The sequence below is a fragment of the Tympanuchus pallidicinctus genome, unplaced genomic scaffold, assembly GCF_026119805.1.
Source record: "Tympanuchus pallidicinctus isolate F22 unplaced genomic scaffold, pur_lepc_1.0 scaffold8, whole genome shotgun sequence".
In the NCBI taxonomy this organism is placed as follows: Eukaryota; Metazoa; Chordata; class Aves; order Galliformes; family Phasianidae; genus Tympanuchus; species Tympanuchus pallidicinctus.
In genome coordinates this window covers 5465201-5484873 of record NW_026294802.1, presented here as the reverse complement: position 1 = coordinate 5484873, position 19673 = coordinate 5465201, and the positions used below count along the sequence as shown (strand labels likewise).

The 19673-nt window shown below is 40.8% G+C and overlaps 1 protein-coding gene across 10 annotated transcripts in view; it reads right to left on the bottom strand.

Moving 5' to 3' along the window:
• Positions 1-19673, bottom strand: part of BICD1 (BICD cargo adaptor 1) — a 170698-nt gene that overhangs the window by 39240 nt on the left and 111785 nt on the right. For all 10 annotated transcript variants that reach the window (XM_052667272.1, XM_052667274.1, XM_052667271.1 and 7 more), the window contains exons 3-5: positions 14231-14383; positions 10306-10743; positions 3846-4940 (exon numbers count right to left, since the gene is read on the bottom strand). In XM_052667272.1, coding sequence (XP_052523232.1) covers positions 3846-4940; positions 10306-10743; positions 14231-14383 — 1686 coding nt within the window. The remainder of the gene's footprint in view (positions 1-3845; positions 4941-10305; positions 10744-14230; positions 14384-19673) is intronic.

Here is a 19673-nt window from a genome sequence, read left to right as displayed (position 1 = left end):
CATTTTAGTGCAGAAATCCTATGCGGTACTCAATCTTGCCACCAGTGACACTGGACAAAATCCACTGCACAATGTCTGTGTAACATCTGAGCTTTTGTTTATGGATCAGATGTTGCATACCGGGGGTTATTCAATTATGTTTTCTGAACTTTACAGTATCTCATTTATGGAAGCTGCAAGCATCAGAGTTACTGCCAATACAGACAAGAAGGTCTTGCTGACTCAGTTCCTTCCCATGCAACTATTTACCTGCAAAAGCAACCAATTATTTTTCAATTGGAATTTAAATTACATTTCTCTCACAGGCAGCTCTGCTTTCTGTTTGTTGTTAGACACCAAAATCAAAACCATTATTGAATTGGTCCTAAAAGGTATTATACAATTCATTTCATATTACTTTACAATTTATTCTCCTTGTTAATACTAAAGCTACTTGGTTTTGCTCCATGAAACTGGTGCTGACATAGCTATTATGGCTACAAACAGACACATACATCATGATCAAATCAAGCAAGCAAGCCAATAAGATATTACAACTTGCTATCTCAAACTGTTGATTTGTTTAATAATCAATTTCATTGGTCTTAGGTTTAGAGCAGATTCTTACAGCAAATTTCATCTTCTTTTCTGGGTTACAGTGTTCACTGTCTTCTATTTCTGTCTCAGTCTAACACTAATGTGTTGATTTGAAAATATTTTCAAAGAAAACATAGCTAGAATAAAAAGACTTTAGCATTAAATATTGCCACATGGATTGAGCTAGGCAATGGCTTGTCAGGTTCAAACAGAAATTTATTGCATGCTGTTAAAGATTTAAAAGCTCTAACTGCACTGCCACACTGCCAGGCCTGCTGAAAAGGAGAAACAGAGAGCCCTTCTGTGCTTTCCTGCAATCAGGTAACTTACTGTAAAGAGAAGTGAATACAGTTCATTGCTTTGCTCTTCTGACGAACCCTGTGCCCCTGTGCCTACGTAACAGAGGACGGCAGCACCCAGCAATGAAGCACGTGGCCGGGAAGGCAGTTCATTTAGGTGATGCTGCAATACTTGAGGTGGTCACTAGATGGCAGCAATGCTTCCCTGATTAAGGGTGCGACTCCATTATCCAAAACCATCTCTGAATACAAGATCCGGGGCTCTGCTGCTGGTCTCCCCATCCAGATCTTAACGGTGGGATGCTCTAGGAAGATACTGCCATTTTTTCAATGTATTCGATTGTGCTCATTTTGCTTTCTGGCGTTATTTAAATCAGAAAATCACCTTAGTATCCTTGCTGGTTGCACCACCAACAGCTTTTTGTGGCAGCATTTCCACAAAGCGGGCCAGGAGCTGAGCTGGCACCTGTGGCAGCTGGGATGAGGGAGGACACATTCAGCTCCTCTGCCTCTGTGCCTCTGCACAACATACAGCGTGAAAAGACATAACTGCATAACAACACCAACTTCACTGGGCTTGTTTAGCTTATAGAAGAGATGGCTCTGGGGAGAGATCATTGCAGCCTTCCAGCTCTTGAAGGGATCTTATGAGCAGGATGGAGACTTTATGCACAGATTAATAATGATAGGACAAGGGGGAATGGCTCTGAACTAAAAAAGGGGGCATTTAAGTTAGATGTTAGGAAGAAATGCTGTATTCAGAGGGCAGTGAGGCCCTGGCACAGTTGCCCAGAGAGCTGTAGATGCCCCAACACTGGAGACATTCAGGGCCAGGCTGGATGGGGCCCTGGGCAGCCTGAGCTGCTGGGTGGCAGCCCTGCCTATGGCAGGTCGGGCTGGGTGGGCTTTAAGGTCCCTTCCAACCCAAATCATTTCCAGGCTGGATGTGGCTCTGGGCAGCCTGGTCTGGTGGTTGGCGACCCTGCACACAGCAGGGTGGTTGAAACTTGATGATCACTGTGGTCCTTTTCAACCCAGGCCATTCTATGATTCTATGATTTCATGATTCTACAATGCTGTAAGCCAATCACAACTGAAGCTTTTGAAGTTTTAGAGAAAATGCAAAAACCTGAACCAGATGTTCTCTGTGGGCTCATCTAAACAGAATGAATTGATGAAAAATATTCCCAACCTATTTCTGCTTACAAGTTTTGTTTTGAAGGGAGGAACTCAAGGGAATTAATCTTGATTCATGTTTCCTGAACATGAGATGTGCTTTGGGTTCTTGGGACACACTCATCACCAGAGGCTGGCAGTACTGCTACAACACAGTTGTACTAACCTCCCATCTCTCTAAATTTCTACATCTCTGTTGTATTATCATGCCTTTTAACTTGAAAGTTTGAGGAAATTACTATTAGGCTTGCATGAACAGCACTGCAAGAGTTGATACACAGTTGAACAGTTGCCAACATTTATGCTGATACTTATAAAAGTACTTCTAAAAGTTCTGAGCACAATTTAAGATGCTCAATTTCTGAAAGTAGTAATGATAATAAAAACATTATAAGAGAGTAGGACTTAGCCACATTCTCTTCTAGTATCACTAAATAAATGATAGCTCTATGCTAATGGAAAAAGTGTTTAATTTGGAATCTAAAGCCATATACTTCAATTACATCTTAATTACATGGAAAATCCTCCTATAATTGCTCAGGGCTATTATTGCTTTGCTAGGCATGGTACTTGATTAATTGAATTAATATTTAACGTGTTGTATTGCAGAGAGGGAAGAAATGCTATAAAAGACTCAACATATATTGACATATAGCTGCAATTTAAGAATTCCCAGTACCTAGAAATGCAGTTGCAGATCCAATCAACAATTAAATTTTAATTTTAACTTCAGATCACCTGACTACTGGGAATTTTAACACAGAAATCCTATCACTGTCATTGGAGAATGGGATCCTATTCCGTTAACCAGCATTTATGCCCCCATGTGGTGACCACAGCATTACTGAAGATGGAAAAAGTCCTTGTAGCCTCTTACATTCAGACTTAATTTAGATTTAATTTGGAGCATAAGGAGACTAACTGTAGTAAATACAATTTCATGCTTATATTTAACTTCTAAATTTCTTGCAGACCCGGAATCTATTAGATACACAGTGTTTGTGAGGATATAGCAAGCAAAAAAAAATTGTGAGTACTCTTGAAAAGTACACCATTGTGAGGTGTTCTTTCTGCATTTTATATAGAATGTTCCAATTCTCAACTTAATTACATTGGTGTAACAGCAATAATAAAGTGGGTTGTTGATTTTTTAAACTACCAAAAATTTCAAAATAATGAGGTTTTTTTTGTTCTTAGAAAATATAACTCCATCATGAATCCTTCTTTTAAAAAAAAAATGGCAGTTACTGTTTCAGGTAGTTTTCTCATGCAGAGATACCCCTTTTCTTAAAAACAAAACAGAAAATAGTTCCATTTCCCAAGGGATTAAAAACACAACAATGGAAGAAGTTATAAGAATAAAACAAAAATCATTCTAAAAATTGCAATGACCTGTAAAGAAAATTACTCTGCATTTAAACCTGTGTTTTATCACAGAAATGCCCAGCTCCTGTACAGTCCAAAGTGACCGCTTGCGCTCTTACAACTGCCATTCTCCTCCTGAGGAGTGCTTTAGCTTTGCAACATTTATTTTAAATGCTTGAATTTGACAGTGGGTATTCAAGATTTGTGGCCAGTGGAGTGCTACAGAGAACAAGAACGGGTGCAAGAAAACACAGAGCTGAAAAGCTTACGGGTGACAAGGCAGAAAGGCCTTCCCTCACTGTGATGGAGTGAAAGGCTCAGTAACCTGTGAGTGAAACCTCTCCACTAAAAAAACCTCTTGGGAAGGCTTGCCAAGCGACCTGTATAAATAACAGACACTCCCGACCTCCTGCTTTATTGGCACCTTACCTGCTTGTTGGCTTTCAGCACTGCTCTCAGGGTTGCTATCTGCTCCCGCTTTGTACTCAGGAGGGATTTCAGTTTCAGAATCTCTTCCATTAAGGCCTCCTTGTCTTTATCAATCATGGGCGCCAGCTCCCGGGCTGCAGCACGTTGGCGCGACAGCTGCAGCGACCGATCTACAGCTTTCTGCAAATGCTTGATTTGGTCCCTTATTATGGCGTTGAGGTTGTAGATGTTCATCGGCTCTTTGCGAATGTCACTGCTGTCGGAGACTGGGGAGGAAGGAGGGGCAGTGATGACAGGGGAAATTGTAGGTGTTTTCGTTGGGCTCTGCTCCTTGCCAGGCTCTGGGGCCTCTTTTGTCACCTGCTCGGTCGGAGTCCTGGCTTCTACCGGCGATGCCATTCCCCTTCTGGCAAGCCGAGGGGAAAGGAGACCCCGTGGGTCATCTGGGCCTTTCAGGCTGCCACTGCGGGTAACTCTGCTCTGCCTGTAATAGTCCAACATGACCCTGTTAGGTGTCTCGTTGTTGCACAGGCAGACGTGATGGTAGAGCTGAGCCAGCTCCTCGCTGAACGTCACCAGCTCGTCCTGGGCGGTGTTGAGGGTATTGTGGTTTTCATTCGCTATGCTTGTCATCCTTTGCAACTCCTTTTCCATATGGACCATCTTTTCCTGGCTTTCCTTGGTTGATTTCTCTAGGCTTGTCACCTGTTCATCGTAAGTCTGGATTCTGCTCTCATACTTGGCCTTTTCTTCAGTGTAGTTTTCCACATAATTATTATATTTCTCCTTTAAGGCTTTGATTTCTGCTTTAAGGTCTATCACTTCCGTAACAGCTACTTTATATTTACATTCTAGGATCTCCAAACCATTGATGTCCACTTCATAGTCGTGTGCTTCCTCGCTGGGGTCTCGCCCCTTCTCACAGTCATGCTCTGCTTTCAGCTCCTTGTTGCTCTGCAGGCCCCTCATGGCGTTGACGTGCTCCGTGAGCCTGTGGACTCGCTCATGTTGCTCGGTCAGGGCTCCTTTGGTGTGCTCCAACTGCGTCTGAGATTCCTGCAGGTTGGCCAGGAGAATGGCCTTTTCTCTTTCAACCTGCAACAGAGTCAAAGTAAAACACCCAGCATCTCATCCTACCCGCGCTCTTCTGCTCAACACCAAGCAGCCATTCACCACTTCCACTCCCACATTCTACATGTACATCTTGAGCGGTTCCAGAAACCATAAAATTAAGTGTATGCCCCTAAAACATAAAATGAAGTGTGCTACCATTTGCAGCTTTGCTAGGTCACAATTTTACACATTGCTCACTGAAGAATTAGTGCCCAAGCACTAAGGGTAGTCAGCTAGAGTAATGATACTGGAGTGATCAACACACATGTTCTGTGAAATTTAATAGGCATAACTGCATCGTTGCCACTTATAACATGTTACACTGATACATTTTACTGACACGTTTATATTTTCCATGAATAGCTTTACCATCCTTCATGATTTTTATCTATATCTTTGAAAATTTCATGAAGGAGGGCATGATATCTGAATGCAAATACAGTAAACAAATATCTGTGTACATTTGCACAATTAGATTAATTAACTTGCACCATGTGCAAGTGTAACACAGACCAGGCACCTGAGCACATGCATCTTCCAGGAATCCCCATTCCCAGCAGTCCCTTGTAAACAAAATCCACTCTTTTAAAGACAGTGCAGAAGAAAATGGGATTTACAATGTAACTAACAATCCACTGATTCTGACCTAGTAAGTTCCTTTCTGAATATTGACAGAGAAATATGGAGTTAAAAAGAAGAAGAGGTCCTGGAGGACTCTTTTGAAGTTTTAATACACGGCATCTTAAAACAAGCAAACAAGAAAAACTTGATGTTTTATTTGCTCAGATATTCACTGTTATGATGATACCTGTGAATGAATCTCATTCTTAAATTTTAGTGTAGTACTCCAACTTCTTTTTTTTTTTAATCAGCCTTTGTCCTTTTCTGAGCTGTGAACTGGGCAGCAGATAACATAGAATGCTTCTTGCTCTCATGGCTTTTGCAGCAGGATCCAGAGCCTATTAGGCTGATTGCTCTTTTTCTCTCACTGCTGTGGTATTTCAGCCCAGTGTTTACATTTTTGCAGACAAAATGTTGTGTTCCACACTTCAGCCACATTGTGAGCAGCGGAATTACTAATTCAGAGAACTCAACACTGTCCCTTCTGAAGGGTCCTTCAAAAAGCACTGCCTTCTCTGTCAGCATCCCTCCAGGCAGCATTTGGAAGAGTCAAAAGAGCCACTGTGAAACTCAGTGATGGAAAAGAAAAGGTTTTTAGAGACTCTGAGGATATTAATGCCATCTCACAAAATGTTCCAAGCAGTGGTTCAGACTCCTATTATCTCATAACAAGGCTTTCGAACAGTGGCTGCTGCTCAAAAATACCAAAGCACTAAGATTTATGATGATCCCTTGGTTTTACAGACAGACTTTCAAAACATGGTTTCAATTACTACCCGCAATGGATTGCAGGTAAAAATTGTAAGGACAAAAATAGAAGCCAAGTTGAAAACATCTCAAAGTTGGCCTCATTTTTTTATGCACAGGTGACTGATGACTCAAGAAGGAAAAAAAAACAGGGTGAAAGCTCATCATTATTTTATGATCCAAAAAATATCAGTGTCTTTAGATAAAGGGAGCTCTACATAGGCACTGCATAGTCTGTGCTGTAGCCCAGAGGAGGACAGCTGAGGGCAATGAGTACATCATCAATACAACTTGCTGCCCCCATCTGTCTTTAAAATGCATTACCAAAGAGCAGGCCTTCCATTAAGCAACGTGGTGTTAAAGAGGCACTCTGTTGAGTGTCTGCCTAATTTCATCAGACAGAACCGATACTGATGGATTATTGATCTCAGCCATCATGAAGAAAAACTGTATCTGAGATAGTAGATATTTTTATGGTCATTCTTCTGCTGAACATAAATGGCTTCTGGAAACAAATACGTCTTTCAAATAGAAAGGATTGTTTCCAGAGAAAACACACAAATTTAAAACCCACCTGCCAGCTTGGACAGTAGGTAAAATGAAATACACAGACATACTGAATTTTATTCATCCTAGTCCAGTAATTATGGATGAAGCTAATCCACTTCTGTTTGACAAAAAATACGTGCTCCTACTTCCAAGGAGAAAAGAACAAAGCTCCAACTGCACTTAGAGTACTCCTTCTGAATAGTAAGACCTCTGCTGTTCTTAGGGACAGAAATTGTGTTTCTTGTTTGCAACGTATTTTTATTTCCACACAGAGCAAATTTTGGGGAATAGACTACCATGTTTCAGTCTGTTCATTTGTTTTTGACAAAATTAGTAGCTGCAGAAATTATCCATACCATCATCTTAAAATGGAAATAAAAGCAATTCAAAAGCAGTTGCACCTATTTTGAAATGCACTCTTCCTTTCAAAGATCTCAGCTGGATGAGACTTCCTTGCAATCTGTTTGATAGTCTGCAGTCATGAAAGCCAATTTTATCATTGTTATTTATCTCTCACCTCTTCTAGGAACCAATACAAAACACATAGTGCTAGCATCCCAAAGTTGCAAAAGGAACTTTGCCTATCATGCTAGATCTTCTGGTACATGTTTCTTTTTGAGATTGCAGAGTGAAAAACTTGCCAAACACAGGTAACAAAAGGGAAATCTGAAGTTTCATTCTCTCAGAAAACAAGCCCACTGTCCTAATCACATAAGCATACTTCCCAAGAGAGGGTCATGTTCAGCAGCTCTATCATAATACATCTTCTTTGAGTAAATGAGAGGAGCATATGCCAAATGTTGAGATTTAACTGTCTGAATGCCACATGGCAAAGACATTGCTAAGGAGGAAAAAAAACCAAACAATTTTGTTAAAGAATTACCTTTTGTCAGCTTGAACCCAATTAAATCTCCCATTTACTGTGGAGAAAAATTTTGGAGGAATTTTACACAGTTAATTTATGTGACTCAAAATGAGTTGAGACAACCTAACAGAGAAGATGATTGCTTTAAAAAGAGAAAACGTCAGCAGCTTGCAGCAAGCTGTCCCAGTATCTAAATAAAAGTGTCCTGCTAGGCCTGTCTCCCTTTTTCAATCCTTTTAACATCCCTACAATGCTGAATGATGTTGAAGGCAACTTATGTAAGTTTGCTCAGGCTCAAGAAAGCCACTGACACCAAAAAATGGTTATGTTTATTTTCTAGGCTCCTTCTAGGGTCCTAGGACAGTTTCTGGCTGGGGAGCATCAGAAAGCTGACTGTTTGTTTAAGAAGCGTACAAAAAATAAGCAATGTTAAAATCAGAAGCGACAAAAACATTTGCAGTAACTTTCAAGTAGAAGTTTGCTGATTCATCATGCTCAATATTCAATAAATCAAGACAAAATACAGCCAAAAAGTCATGTTTTTTCCATTTTCAAACATCTTTTGTTAAGTATTTATTTTGCATTTACTTAATTGTAAATTATGCTTGAAAATAATTGAGATACATATTAAAATGTGAATATTTCAAAGATTTTTTTCTGAAGTTGTGTATTTCTTAGCACTGTATTTCTGAATGAAATCAAAAGATGCCTGTAACATGTGCATAAAATATATGCATAAATGTATACATACACATGAATCTTCATTCAAATGAATATATAACCAAAATAAACATACAAGTTCTATTGTAATACTGCAATAGTTCTCCCCAGAATTTTTCACAGGAGTGAAGTTCCTAATTTCAAGCTTTTCTAGTTAAATTATGAACTTTCTGCATCAAAGCTATCTGCACAAAGCAATAGATATCATACACATTTCCCATGTCAAAGCTCAGATCAAAACTTCCCATGCTGTGTTTGGCAATGAAGTAAATAAAACAATTAATGCTTCAACAAATATAGGGCAGCCTGTGTAGGGATTTATTGTTCTTCAGCAAGAGCTGCAAACTGGGCTTCTTCACCTTTACCTCCAAATAGTCTCTTGTATTTTAAGTAGGCATCACTCTAGAAGGGGTACTTTTGACAGTCCCCAGCTAGAAAGCACTGGATGTTTCCCTGAAGGTGCCAAACCCTTTCAAAGCTCTACTGGCAGAACTGATGTTTCACAGCTCAGGCAGAGGGACCCCCTCACTGCATTGCACTGTATTCTGTCTAAGATGAAGTCAGCACTGGGATGTCAACTTGAGTTTTTATCTGGCTCACTCCACAAACTCCTGTTCTGGATATGTCTGGGCTGAACTGGAGAGCACAACAAATTTAGCAAGAGCAAGTGTAGGATTCTGCATCTGGGAAGGGGCAATCCGGGATCTATGTACCGACTTGGGAATGAGATGCTGGATAGTAGCCCTGTGGAAAGGGGTTTTGGGGGTTATGGCTGATGGCGAGTTGCATCTGCGTCAGCAGTGTGCCCTGGCAGCCCAAAGGGCCAAACTATGCCCTAGGATGTCTCAGGAACAGCACTGACACCGGGCGAGGGAAGGGGTTGTCCTGCTCTCCTCTGCACTGTGCAGCTTCACCTTGAGCACTGGGTGCAGGTTTGGGTGACACAGTAAAAAAGGACATAAAACTCTGAGAGTGTGCCCAAAGGAGGGCTGCCTAGGTGGTGAAGCATCTGCAAGATAGAGTGTGTGAGGAGCAGCTGAGGGCCCTGGGTTTGTTCAGCACGGAGCAGAGGAGCTGAGGGGAGGCCTGATGGCAGATGCAGCTCCTCACCGGGAGCGGAGGGGCAGCACTGAGCTCTGCTCTGTGTGACAGCAACAGGGCCCAGGGGATTGGCAGCTGGGGCTTAGGGACAGGGTCTGAACCAGAGGGTGGTGGGCATGGAACGGGCTGCCCAGGGCAGTGGGCATGGCCCTGAGTGCCAGAGTTCAAGGAGTATTTGGACAGCACTGTCAAACATAGGGTTTGGATGCTGTGCAGATGCTTTGGTGGTGCCGTGTGGGTCAAGGAGCTGACTTTGATGATCCTTGTGGGTCCCTTCCAAATTGGGATATTCTATTATTCTAATGCTAGGTATTAAAAGAAATGCTCCACTCCTTTTGTTCTCTCTTGATGGTCAAATCTTGCTCAAACTGCATTTATTGGCAAGTCTGTCTGTATTTCAGTGTTCTTTTTCTAGAAAGCTTTGTCATTCTGAAGAGTACTTGATTCCACTTGCAACCTCAGAGACATCTCCGCTTATTAAACAGAAGAGAATCCAACTATCTGCAACTACAATAACTAAATTACTTCCTCCTCTTCCCCTTAAACATCAGCTCAGCTTATACCAACTCTGTGCAGACAGGAATGTCTTTTTGGGTTATCTTTAGCAAAACCTGAATATGGAACAAAAAGTCTGAGACATAGTCTAGAACATCACTGAGAGAAGTTGAGGTCATTGCAAAAGCTGGAACCAGGGTCCATATGAAGTGTGCCCAAAAGCTTTATGACATTAAATGAAACTCTTACCTGCATGAGTTGCTGCTTCAGTTTCTGTATTTCTGATATGTTGAGCTCACTGAAGAGATCAGAGACGGGGTGCAGAGATTCTCCTTTCCTACTCGTGGGAGTTCGGTAGTCACCGTTAAGTTTCACAAGAGACCCATGGATATGTCCATTCATTTTGTCATCATTGTTGGGCTCACTTGTATCTTCTGCAAACTTTAATCCATCTACTGATATATTAATATGATTATTATACATACTATCATTGAGGTTGATGTACTGGGAGAGTTCCTTTCTCAGATTGTTCTTTTGCTCCCTTTCATTTTTTAAAGTTTCCAGAGCTTCCTCCAGCTGATGCTCAGCAATCTCCTTCAGCCGGATGGCATCTTCTAGCTGACTATTAAGTAATACTGTCTCCTCCTCAAATCGTTTAATCTCATGCTTTAAGCCTTCGTATTCAACCTGAATTAGACAAGACAAAGAACATTCATAATACTAAAACTTGAGTCATGAAAACCTGCCATTTATCAGCCCTATTGAAATAAGTGCTACAGGAAATGCAACATGAAATACCACATATTGCCTGCAGCTGCAAAGAATTGTCTCCATAGAAAATGTATGTGGAGCTCTCACTGTCGAAGATTCCACCACCCATTTTTTCAACATGGGGAGAATCAAGGAACATTGTACTTTTTTCCAAGTAACTTATGACTATGAACAATGTACTTAAGTAGGTCCAAAAGTACTGCCTCCTATTTATTTCCATGGAAAGTAAAATGGATACAAAGAGCACAGTAACACTACTTGATAGAGTACATTCTCAGCTCCAAAACACTATCCTTCATCACAGACATCACCGTTAGCTGTGCATTTTTCTGCCAGAAATGAACAAGAGTCTGCGTACTGAGCTCATAAATATCTGCACAGCCACCCAGAACACTGCTTATCTTTCACTTCATTGTCACCACTGCTGAAACTCACCACCCATCCCTTCACTGTGCTCACATCCCTTGTTTGGTGTTCATAAACATTCAGCAAGCATTGATGAATATCAGTGAGTGCCATTTTTTCCTCATGGAGGAATACAGTGGCACACTTTTGCTTCATATGCACTTCCATGTCAGATGCCATTCTGCCAGACTGCCCCTCTGCTGCCATCTGTCACACAGCAACAAAATGTAACGGAATATTGTTGGTAAGGTTCAATCTCTACTGCTATTCCAACAACAACCACCTGAAATCATGGGCCAACATAATAAAATATGTGGCATTACCTTCAGAGCAGCCCTCATACTTCATGCAGATGTGTTTTTATTACGAATTACCAAAAGCAACATTGGTATATCATGGTATGTATAGATCTCAGGTTAATGTAATCTGATTTATTAATGGCAAGTGTTCTGCAGAATACTTCTTATCTAAATATTTACCAGATGTAAAGTCACTCAGGCATGGATATTCTAAAGTGTCTGGGTGTCTTACTAGTGTTGAAAAATATTGAAGGAAAAGACAGAAACTGCAGGATATTCTCAGCTCTCTTCTTTGTGTTAAATGAGATTCTCCTTTATTCAAGAGGTATTGCGTTTTAAGAATTAAACAGCAAACAGCAAAATCCCTTTAAACTCTAAGATCCACTTTTTAATTTCTAAATGCCCAAAATTCCCCCTATTGGGTGAAATAATGTAATGGCTTGATGAAAGAAGAAATATTGAACTTTCATGCTTCTATTAAAAAATAAATAAATCTTTTTTCAGTTGACATATTTCTAATATAATGCATTAACATGTATTACTATGTGCAATTTTAAGGCATTGTCTAGAATGCTTCTCATTTATATTTTTATTTTCAAACTATATTAAGGTTCTGGTGAAAACAGAAACATCAACCATTTCTTTTGGAGTGGAACGTTTGCCAACCTGTCAAAAGTTTTACAGCTAGAAGCCTTTGGGAAGGAAAGCTTAAAACACAAAGCACCAATCTTCAAACAAAGAGAATGAAAAAGATTCAGACAACAAATGGAGTTCACAAATTATGTTGGGAGATGCTAAGTAGAAAAGGGAAATCTGGGTATTTTGAAATTTGCATTTCCTGGTGTATTCGAGTGGAGGGAAAGGGCCATCTAAAAAATTGTGACATTCAATCAAATAGATATGTTTATAATTTAAGGGCATGAAAAACTGGAGGTCTATACAGTAACCAATTCATGGATGCTTTCCTACAAAAGCTACCAAACAAAAAAATAAACAAACAACCCCTCCCAGAAAACAAACCAACAAGGAGATTATGACAATTTCTCTACATGACTTGGAACATATCATTTTGTAAACAGCAGTAGTATAGTACAAAATTGCTCTTGATATTTTACCCTGTAGGTCAGAATTGGTTCTGGTATCACAAGTGCATGGGTTTGTGATACAAAATGACTGATTTTTTAAGTCGTTCTCAATGCAAAAGTGCTTTTTTTTCTCCCCATATTCCGGCATTTGACTCCATTAAGAATGAAGTATTATGACAAATACAAACACTGGCAAACAGATTTTATTCTGGCAGAAACTAGCATGGCCTGTAAAGTGGTTTTTATTTTTTTTTCCTGCAAAAATGCCTCCTATGAGCTTGGTAAGGAAAAAATAGATGCCTCCATGAGGGAATTTGCTGGCTTGGTAAACAACTGACACAAAGATGAGCTGATAGAAATTCAGTGCTAGGAGCATGAAAGCCTGGGTCATAAATAAGGGAACACCATACTCACTTGCATTACCTGTGCATTCCCTGCGGCTCTGCTCCATTGTTCTAAACGTTTCAATTGCATTTGTGCTAGCAGGGTAGAATAGCAAAGATAGATGAAATAGTGCTGCGTATTCCTGCATATTCCTGCAGGAATAAGTAAGCTAACAAGCAGTAAGAAACTGGCAGCCTTGGCTATTTGTTAAAAGCCCTAATGGAACTGTTTGCTAGGCTGGGATGTAACACAGGGGCTGCAGAGCAGTGCTACTGCAATTTGATGGAAGTTGGGGAAATTCTCTTCCTGCATGTGATGTTATGTTGGTCTCGGAAGTGTCTAAAAGAAACTTTCATCCTCCAACTTATTTATTTATCATGGCAAGCTCGGTTTTGTGACATGAGAACAAATTTCTTCTGTTCAGTTTAAAAGACAACTGTGTTTGTGATGACTTCCTCAGCAGTGTTTATACCCAGCAGCAAAGGAAGCCGTGCTTTGTAAGGGAGAGAGGGCAGATCCAGCTGCTTTTTGCATCTTGACTTAATGGGGCTGTGATTTATGGTGGTTCCTGGGGGCACACTCTGCACTGCAGCAAGTAACACAGCACACTGCTTTGCTGTCAGCTGCACCTCACTGCCACAGGGAAAACATGAAAGACAAACTAGGAGTACCTGACATCCCTTTGCCTATTTTTGGAGCTTGTCAAACTTGTTGGTTAGCATTGCTGAGCAGAGAGGAACAGTGGTAATGGAAAACCCAGGAAAAAAAAAATGAAAAAAATGAAAAAAAAATGGAGTAAACAATGTCCTCCTTTCTCCACTTCAGAAGAGGAAGCAGAGCAAGGGAAACAAAGTGAGAGGAAATGGAGGGCTGACCTATCTCTTCTGCTGGGCATAGAGGTCAGTGTGCAGAGAGAGATGGCAGGAAACACAGGAAGGGAAGAGATGCAGCCTTGGCTGCAGTAACAATGATCCCCCTGTTACAAAGTTCTGCACAGAAATAGTCCCTCAGAGTTTTCCTAAAAATGAGGAAAGGGCCTCCCCATATGTCAAAAATGGCCTGTAGCACTGCTGCAGAATGAATAAGTGTCAAGCAAAAATCTAACCAAAGAATAACAACAAACCGCCACACAAAGAAACCTCTATCAAAATGCTTTGCTGGATCACATTATGGAAACCTGAGAAAATGGTCTCTTTTCCAGCACAGCACCTAGTATCTCCCAATGCTTACTTGGTTCTGTTTCAGTGTGGATACCAGCTTCTGCAGAGTGATATTTTCTTCTTCCAGTTCAGTGTAGTCCTGCAGGAGCCTTGCCTCTCGAAACTTGTACTCTCGAATTTCATCCTTCATTCGTATCCTCTGCAGTTCCACCATTTCATTATTCTGGCAAGAGAAAATGCAAGAGCATTACCATTGGTGCACAGCCCTTTTAATGACTGAAGCTGCTTTCAGAAAAAGTCAAACAAGAAAGTAAACCTCAAATAGAAAGGATTTCAATGTGCAAATCAAATCTGTAATTGATCTGGGGTAAAACCAAACTTTCAGGCGAGCACTGGCAGCACAGTAATGAGAACATCTGATAAGGAAGCTTGATTAAAACATTTTCCAGATTAGATGTTTATTGAAATGGTAAGCCTGGCAAGGCTTTATCATCTCATTAGTTTCATTGCTCAGAGACTCTGTTGAATCTAAATAAAATTACCATCCGATTTCCACCAAAAGAAACTCTCTACATTCATACAGCAAAGCAGTAAATAACGGCATCTATTCTGCAAAGACAGCTGCTACTGAGCAAGACCCATGTGCACACTTGTATCTGCAGGCACTAGTCAGAAGCACAGGGGGGACCTGGCATGCAGCTGGCTGCAGAGCACTGCCCCAAAAACAACCCAAGTCTTGCTGCATGGGGCAGGATTGCAAGGTGTCTGGAACACACAGTGTCACCATTTTGAATTTTCCTATTAGCAAATGCAATTCCTGGACAGAGAGAGAATCAAAGAATGACAGAATCACAGAATGGCTTGGGTTGGAAGGGATCTTAACCATCATCCAAGTCCAAACCCCTGTCATGGGCAGGGCTGTCACCCAGCAGCTCAGGCAGCTCAGGCTGCTCAGGACCCCATCCAACCTGGACTTGAGCATCCCCAGGGATGGGGCACCCACAGCTTCTCTGGGCACAAAGGATTGGTTGCACAAAAAATCACTTCCAACAGATTCCAGGTCTTTCACATCAAAGGTCAGGTGGCTGTTCTGGAAAGCCTCTGACTCTGTTGACATTACTCTGATGAAAATGCACTATGGCATAGTGGAGTTAACACAGCCACAGAAACAGACTGGCCCTCTGCTGTGCAGGGAAGCTGGTTGCTTCTGAATAATAGGAACAGGAGTAAATGGTCCCAGCTTTGTCTTCCCTCCAGCAGCAACACAGCACTGCTGGAGGGAAGCACTGCTGGTACCTTAATGATGGGGCAGAGCCTTCTCTCTGCCAAGGTGCCAGAAAACTTGCACGTGGGAAGCATAACAGGTTTCTCTGGAAGGTGTCTGTGTGTAGGAAGGGCAACACATCTGGACTTCTGTCTACCTGAAAATGCAGAACATTTAAGAAGTCATTACAGCAGGAGTCATAGTCGATGAGCTGTAAGTAGATTCAGCCATACAGCTCTCCCTCAAGTGTGTAAAGATAAACCCACAAAGTCTGAACTGGGGATAAACACCAGTAAATAAACAGTAATTAAGCACTGGAAGATAACACCACCATGCACGAAGAAAAAAAGTTGATGCAAGAGTTGAGAAGATGACAAACAAAAACTGCTTAAAATTAAACTTTTTTGTTAAAGAAAAAATAAAGAATCGCTCCTGTTCCACAGATACAGAACAAATATGCACTGTGAAATCTTGACTGGAAGCGTGCTTTTGGTTTACAGGCTCTCCAGTAGCAGAGAAGTCACAGAGCATCAGATAAAAGTAACTCTCTGCAAATATTCTTGCATCCATCACTACTTAGCAAACCTGTGAGTGAACTCTAAAAATGGCACCACAGATGATTTCACAAGATGAAGGCATTTTACACCATAGAGCTGCCGTCATACATGCTGTTTCTGCTGGCACATCTTCAGTGACAGCATTTATCTGTGCTTGTTAGGTGTGAGGATATGAGCAAGTCAGATTTGGGCACTGAACACTAAATTGGTGGGCACCACTGACTGCACAGCTCTGCTCTGCCAAACAGAATTAAGCTACTCTGCAGCTCACCCAGTGTCTGCCATCAGTGTTGGAGGTCAAAAGGAATGGATTGTTCAACAGGGGGGAAGAGAAAAGGCAGTCAGAGTTGGAGGACACAAACTGAAGACTTTACTGAATCCTGATATTACTTTGGGTACATATTACATGGCACATCATTTTCAAAACGCCTCTGAAGGTAACTCTAAAATCCAGAAATCCAGATACTCATTTTGTCTTTCCTTTTTTGCAAACAGCAGCCAAAACCATATTTCTTTGTCATTTTAAGTTTCCTCTCCTACTTCATCTCTGAAGTAGGAAATATGAAATTCTTACAGCACTTCTGCTCCTTTTATATACATAGAAGCTATCTCTACAGAGCCTCCTCCATTTTTTGTTGCTCTTAGTAACTCAGTATTCGGTCAAACAAGAACCAGGACAGATTCTCTAATGGAAGGTGTGCATTTTGTCATGGAAAACACCATAGCATTATTCTCCCTGTCACAGGATCCTTTTTCCTGTTTGCAAATGCCTGCATCGCACCAGCAGATGCCCAACTATGAAGTGCTCGGATGCTTTGAGGGACAAGGTTTAATTAGGGGACAGTCAGTGGGCATGGTGGGGATAGGCTGATGGTCGGACTAGGTGATCTTACTGGTCTTCTCCAACTTCAGTGATTCTATGACTCTTTCACCACTTTGTAAGAAAGGTGATGCTTTGGCATTGCAGTGCAAAAGCCGTTGTCACGATTTACAAGTGTGCAGTCCAGGAAATGCAGGAGTGCTGCTCTGCTTTATCCATAGGAAATCTGTGCGCGTTTTGTGGAAGTGAGCTCTTCTTCCATCTGTACACCAAATTTCATGCTGAGGCAATACTTTGTTACTGGCAATAAGTAGCATCTATTCATTTCCAGCAAATACTCTGGTTCAGTATACTGTCTTCTCACAAGTGTCCTTCGTTATTTTGAATCATCTTAAATATATGTTTCTCAAACAGACAACTCACAGTTATAGACAATGTCATTAAGGTGCCAATTTAACCACTGTGCCAATCCTCTTCTGAAAGAACTTCTATGAAGACATAGTCAGAGGATGCAAAAACACGAGGCAAAGGATTCTGTCAGCAGGGCAGTTATCTGTATGAGCCACTAGAGGACAATATGACTCAAATTATTCTCCCATCAGGAAAATAAGTCATCATTAAATTTAACTGGTAGTAAGCATTGAACATTAAGCTTTCAGGACAGGGCAATTGACCCAGGCACCTTTGCAAGGGCACATCCTCAGTATTTTTTATACTTCCAGAGAGTATTCTCTGTGAGATCCTGGATACATAAAAAACAATTTAACCCAAGAGGTGAAGCTGATGATACACAAGTAATATTTTAGTGGCTGAAAGTTATTTTGACCCCAGAACAAGATGCAAGAGATTTAATGTGTCAAAAAAAAAAAAAACAAAAAAACAGAAAGATCTTTTGTGAAATCATAGCAAGCCACAGAGCCCTTGTCAGCATTGCATCTAATTATATGTGAGAGCTAATTGTGGAGGATGTCAGTCACATCACTCAATGCATGTCTAATGTAACACAACAGATAATGAGAAATGAAGAACAGAGGGCTCCAGCAGAGATAAATTCTAGGTAGCTCACCTATCCACAAAAGCTTAGATATCTTTTCAGACCTGCTGTACATTTTTTATTCCTGATGGTGTTTTTTTTGTTGTTGTTGATTTGTTCTTTGGGGTTTTTTTTTGTCTCTTTGGAGAGTTAGATTTCTGGCTTTTCCCCAACATTTCTTTGTGCAGATTTTCACAACAAGATTTCAGATCCTTACCGCAGTAAAGTGTACTATTTTTCATTCTACAGAACAGCCTCCTAATCAGAAACTAATTAGATGCCCCCAAGTACCCTGACTAAATCATTATTCATCCACTGAAAAAAATGCAAGCAGAAGCATGATGATGTGCATTACTTGATAGTTTGCATAACTCATGAGTACAAGAACAAAGGAAAAATTATATACTTCCAGTTTAATGGCATTGTGTTATGGATGATGCATATAAAATATAATTTGATCTGATGACAGTTTTATTGCACTAGCAGTAAATTGAATCTAATAGAAAATTTATGCTTAGACTAATATCTGTGATCTGACACATCTCACTGTAGATTTGCACATCCTATTTACTTTACTTTGCAGAGGAAAACAAAAGGAGTGTTTTGTAGGGAGAACAATGATAGTTAAATCATAGAAAATATGGTTTAACAGAGGTTCAAACGTAATTATGAACAAGTTAACGATACATGGGGAAGGTCCTAGAGTGCTTCAGCCAAAATTTTGGTTGGGACTTCCTTCAGGATCATTCCATCAAAAATTAATAGTATTCATCATAGAATCATAGAAAGATAGAATTGTTCAAGTTGGAAAAGATCATCAAGTCCAACCACACCCTAACTGTACTACCCTAACTAACAACCCTCTGCTAAATCACATCCCTGAACACCGCATCCAAATGGTTTTAAACACATTCAGGGATGTGTTTAAAAACTCAACCACCTCCCTGGGGAGCCTATCCCAGGGCTCAACAACCTTTTCAGTAAAGAAGTTTTCCCTGATATCCAACCTAAACCTCCCTTGACACAACTTGAAGCCATTTCCCCTCGTCCTGTCACCTATCACCAGTGAGAAGAGACCAACCCTGCTCTCGCTGCAATCACTTTTCAGATATTGAAAGAGAGCAATAAGGTCTCCCCTCAGCCTCCTCCTCCCCACACTAAACAGAACCAGTTCCTTCAGTCGCTTCTTGTAGGGCATATTCTTCAAGCCCTTTATGGTTTTGGTTTCTTCTTATGTATATTGTTTGCATTTATTTGGCAACATCAAACCACAAATTAATAATAAATTAATGAGGAAAAGATAGCCATACTCTAAGTTTCAATCTTTAATTTGCTGACTTTAGCTTATATGTATATGCACTTAGAAACTTACTGCTCAATTATCTCTCTTATTTAGAAGCCTCAAACATGAGTTATGGGTACTTTCTTTTCCTTGTCTCCTGTAAGAAAATCTATTTCTGCATCAGACAGAGAAGCCTGCTACCCAGCACAGTGTAGCAGAAACAGAGAGAATACCACTGTAAAGCCAACCCTTCTCCTTCCTCCAGACTGACAGATCCAGACAGGAAGACATTACAGTGCAAAGACCCAGAAAGAGATCTGCCATGTCAGGGATGCACAGCTCTGCAGATCTCCACATCCTCAAAATGGTTCCCAACAAAGTAAGAGTATGTACTCTACTGTCCATTACCTGAGTGTAATAGAGGCTAAAGGTAACCTTGGAAAATCCTGGATATAGGCAAAGCAGAAAGGTTCAAGTGGCACAGAGAGCAAGTGAGAAAACAGCATAAGAAAAAATGCTGCCTCAGGTGGGACACTATGGTGCTGTGCAGTGAGGAG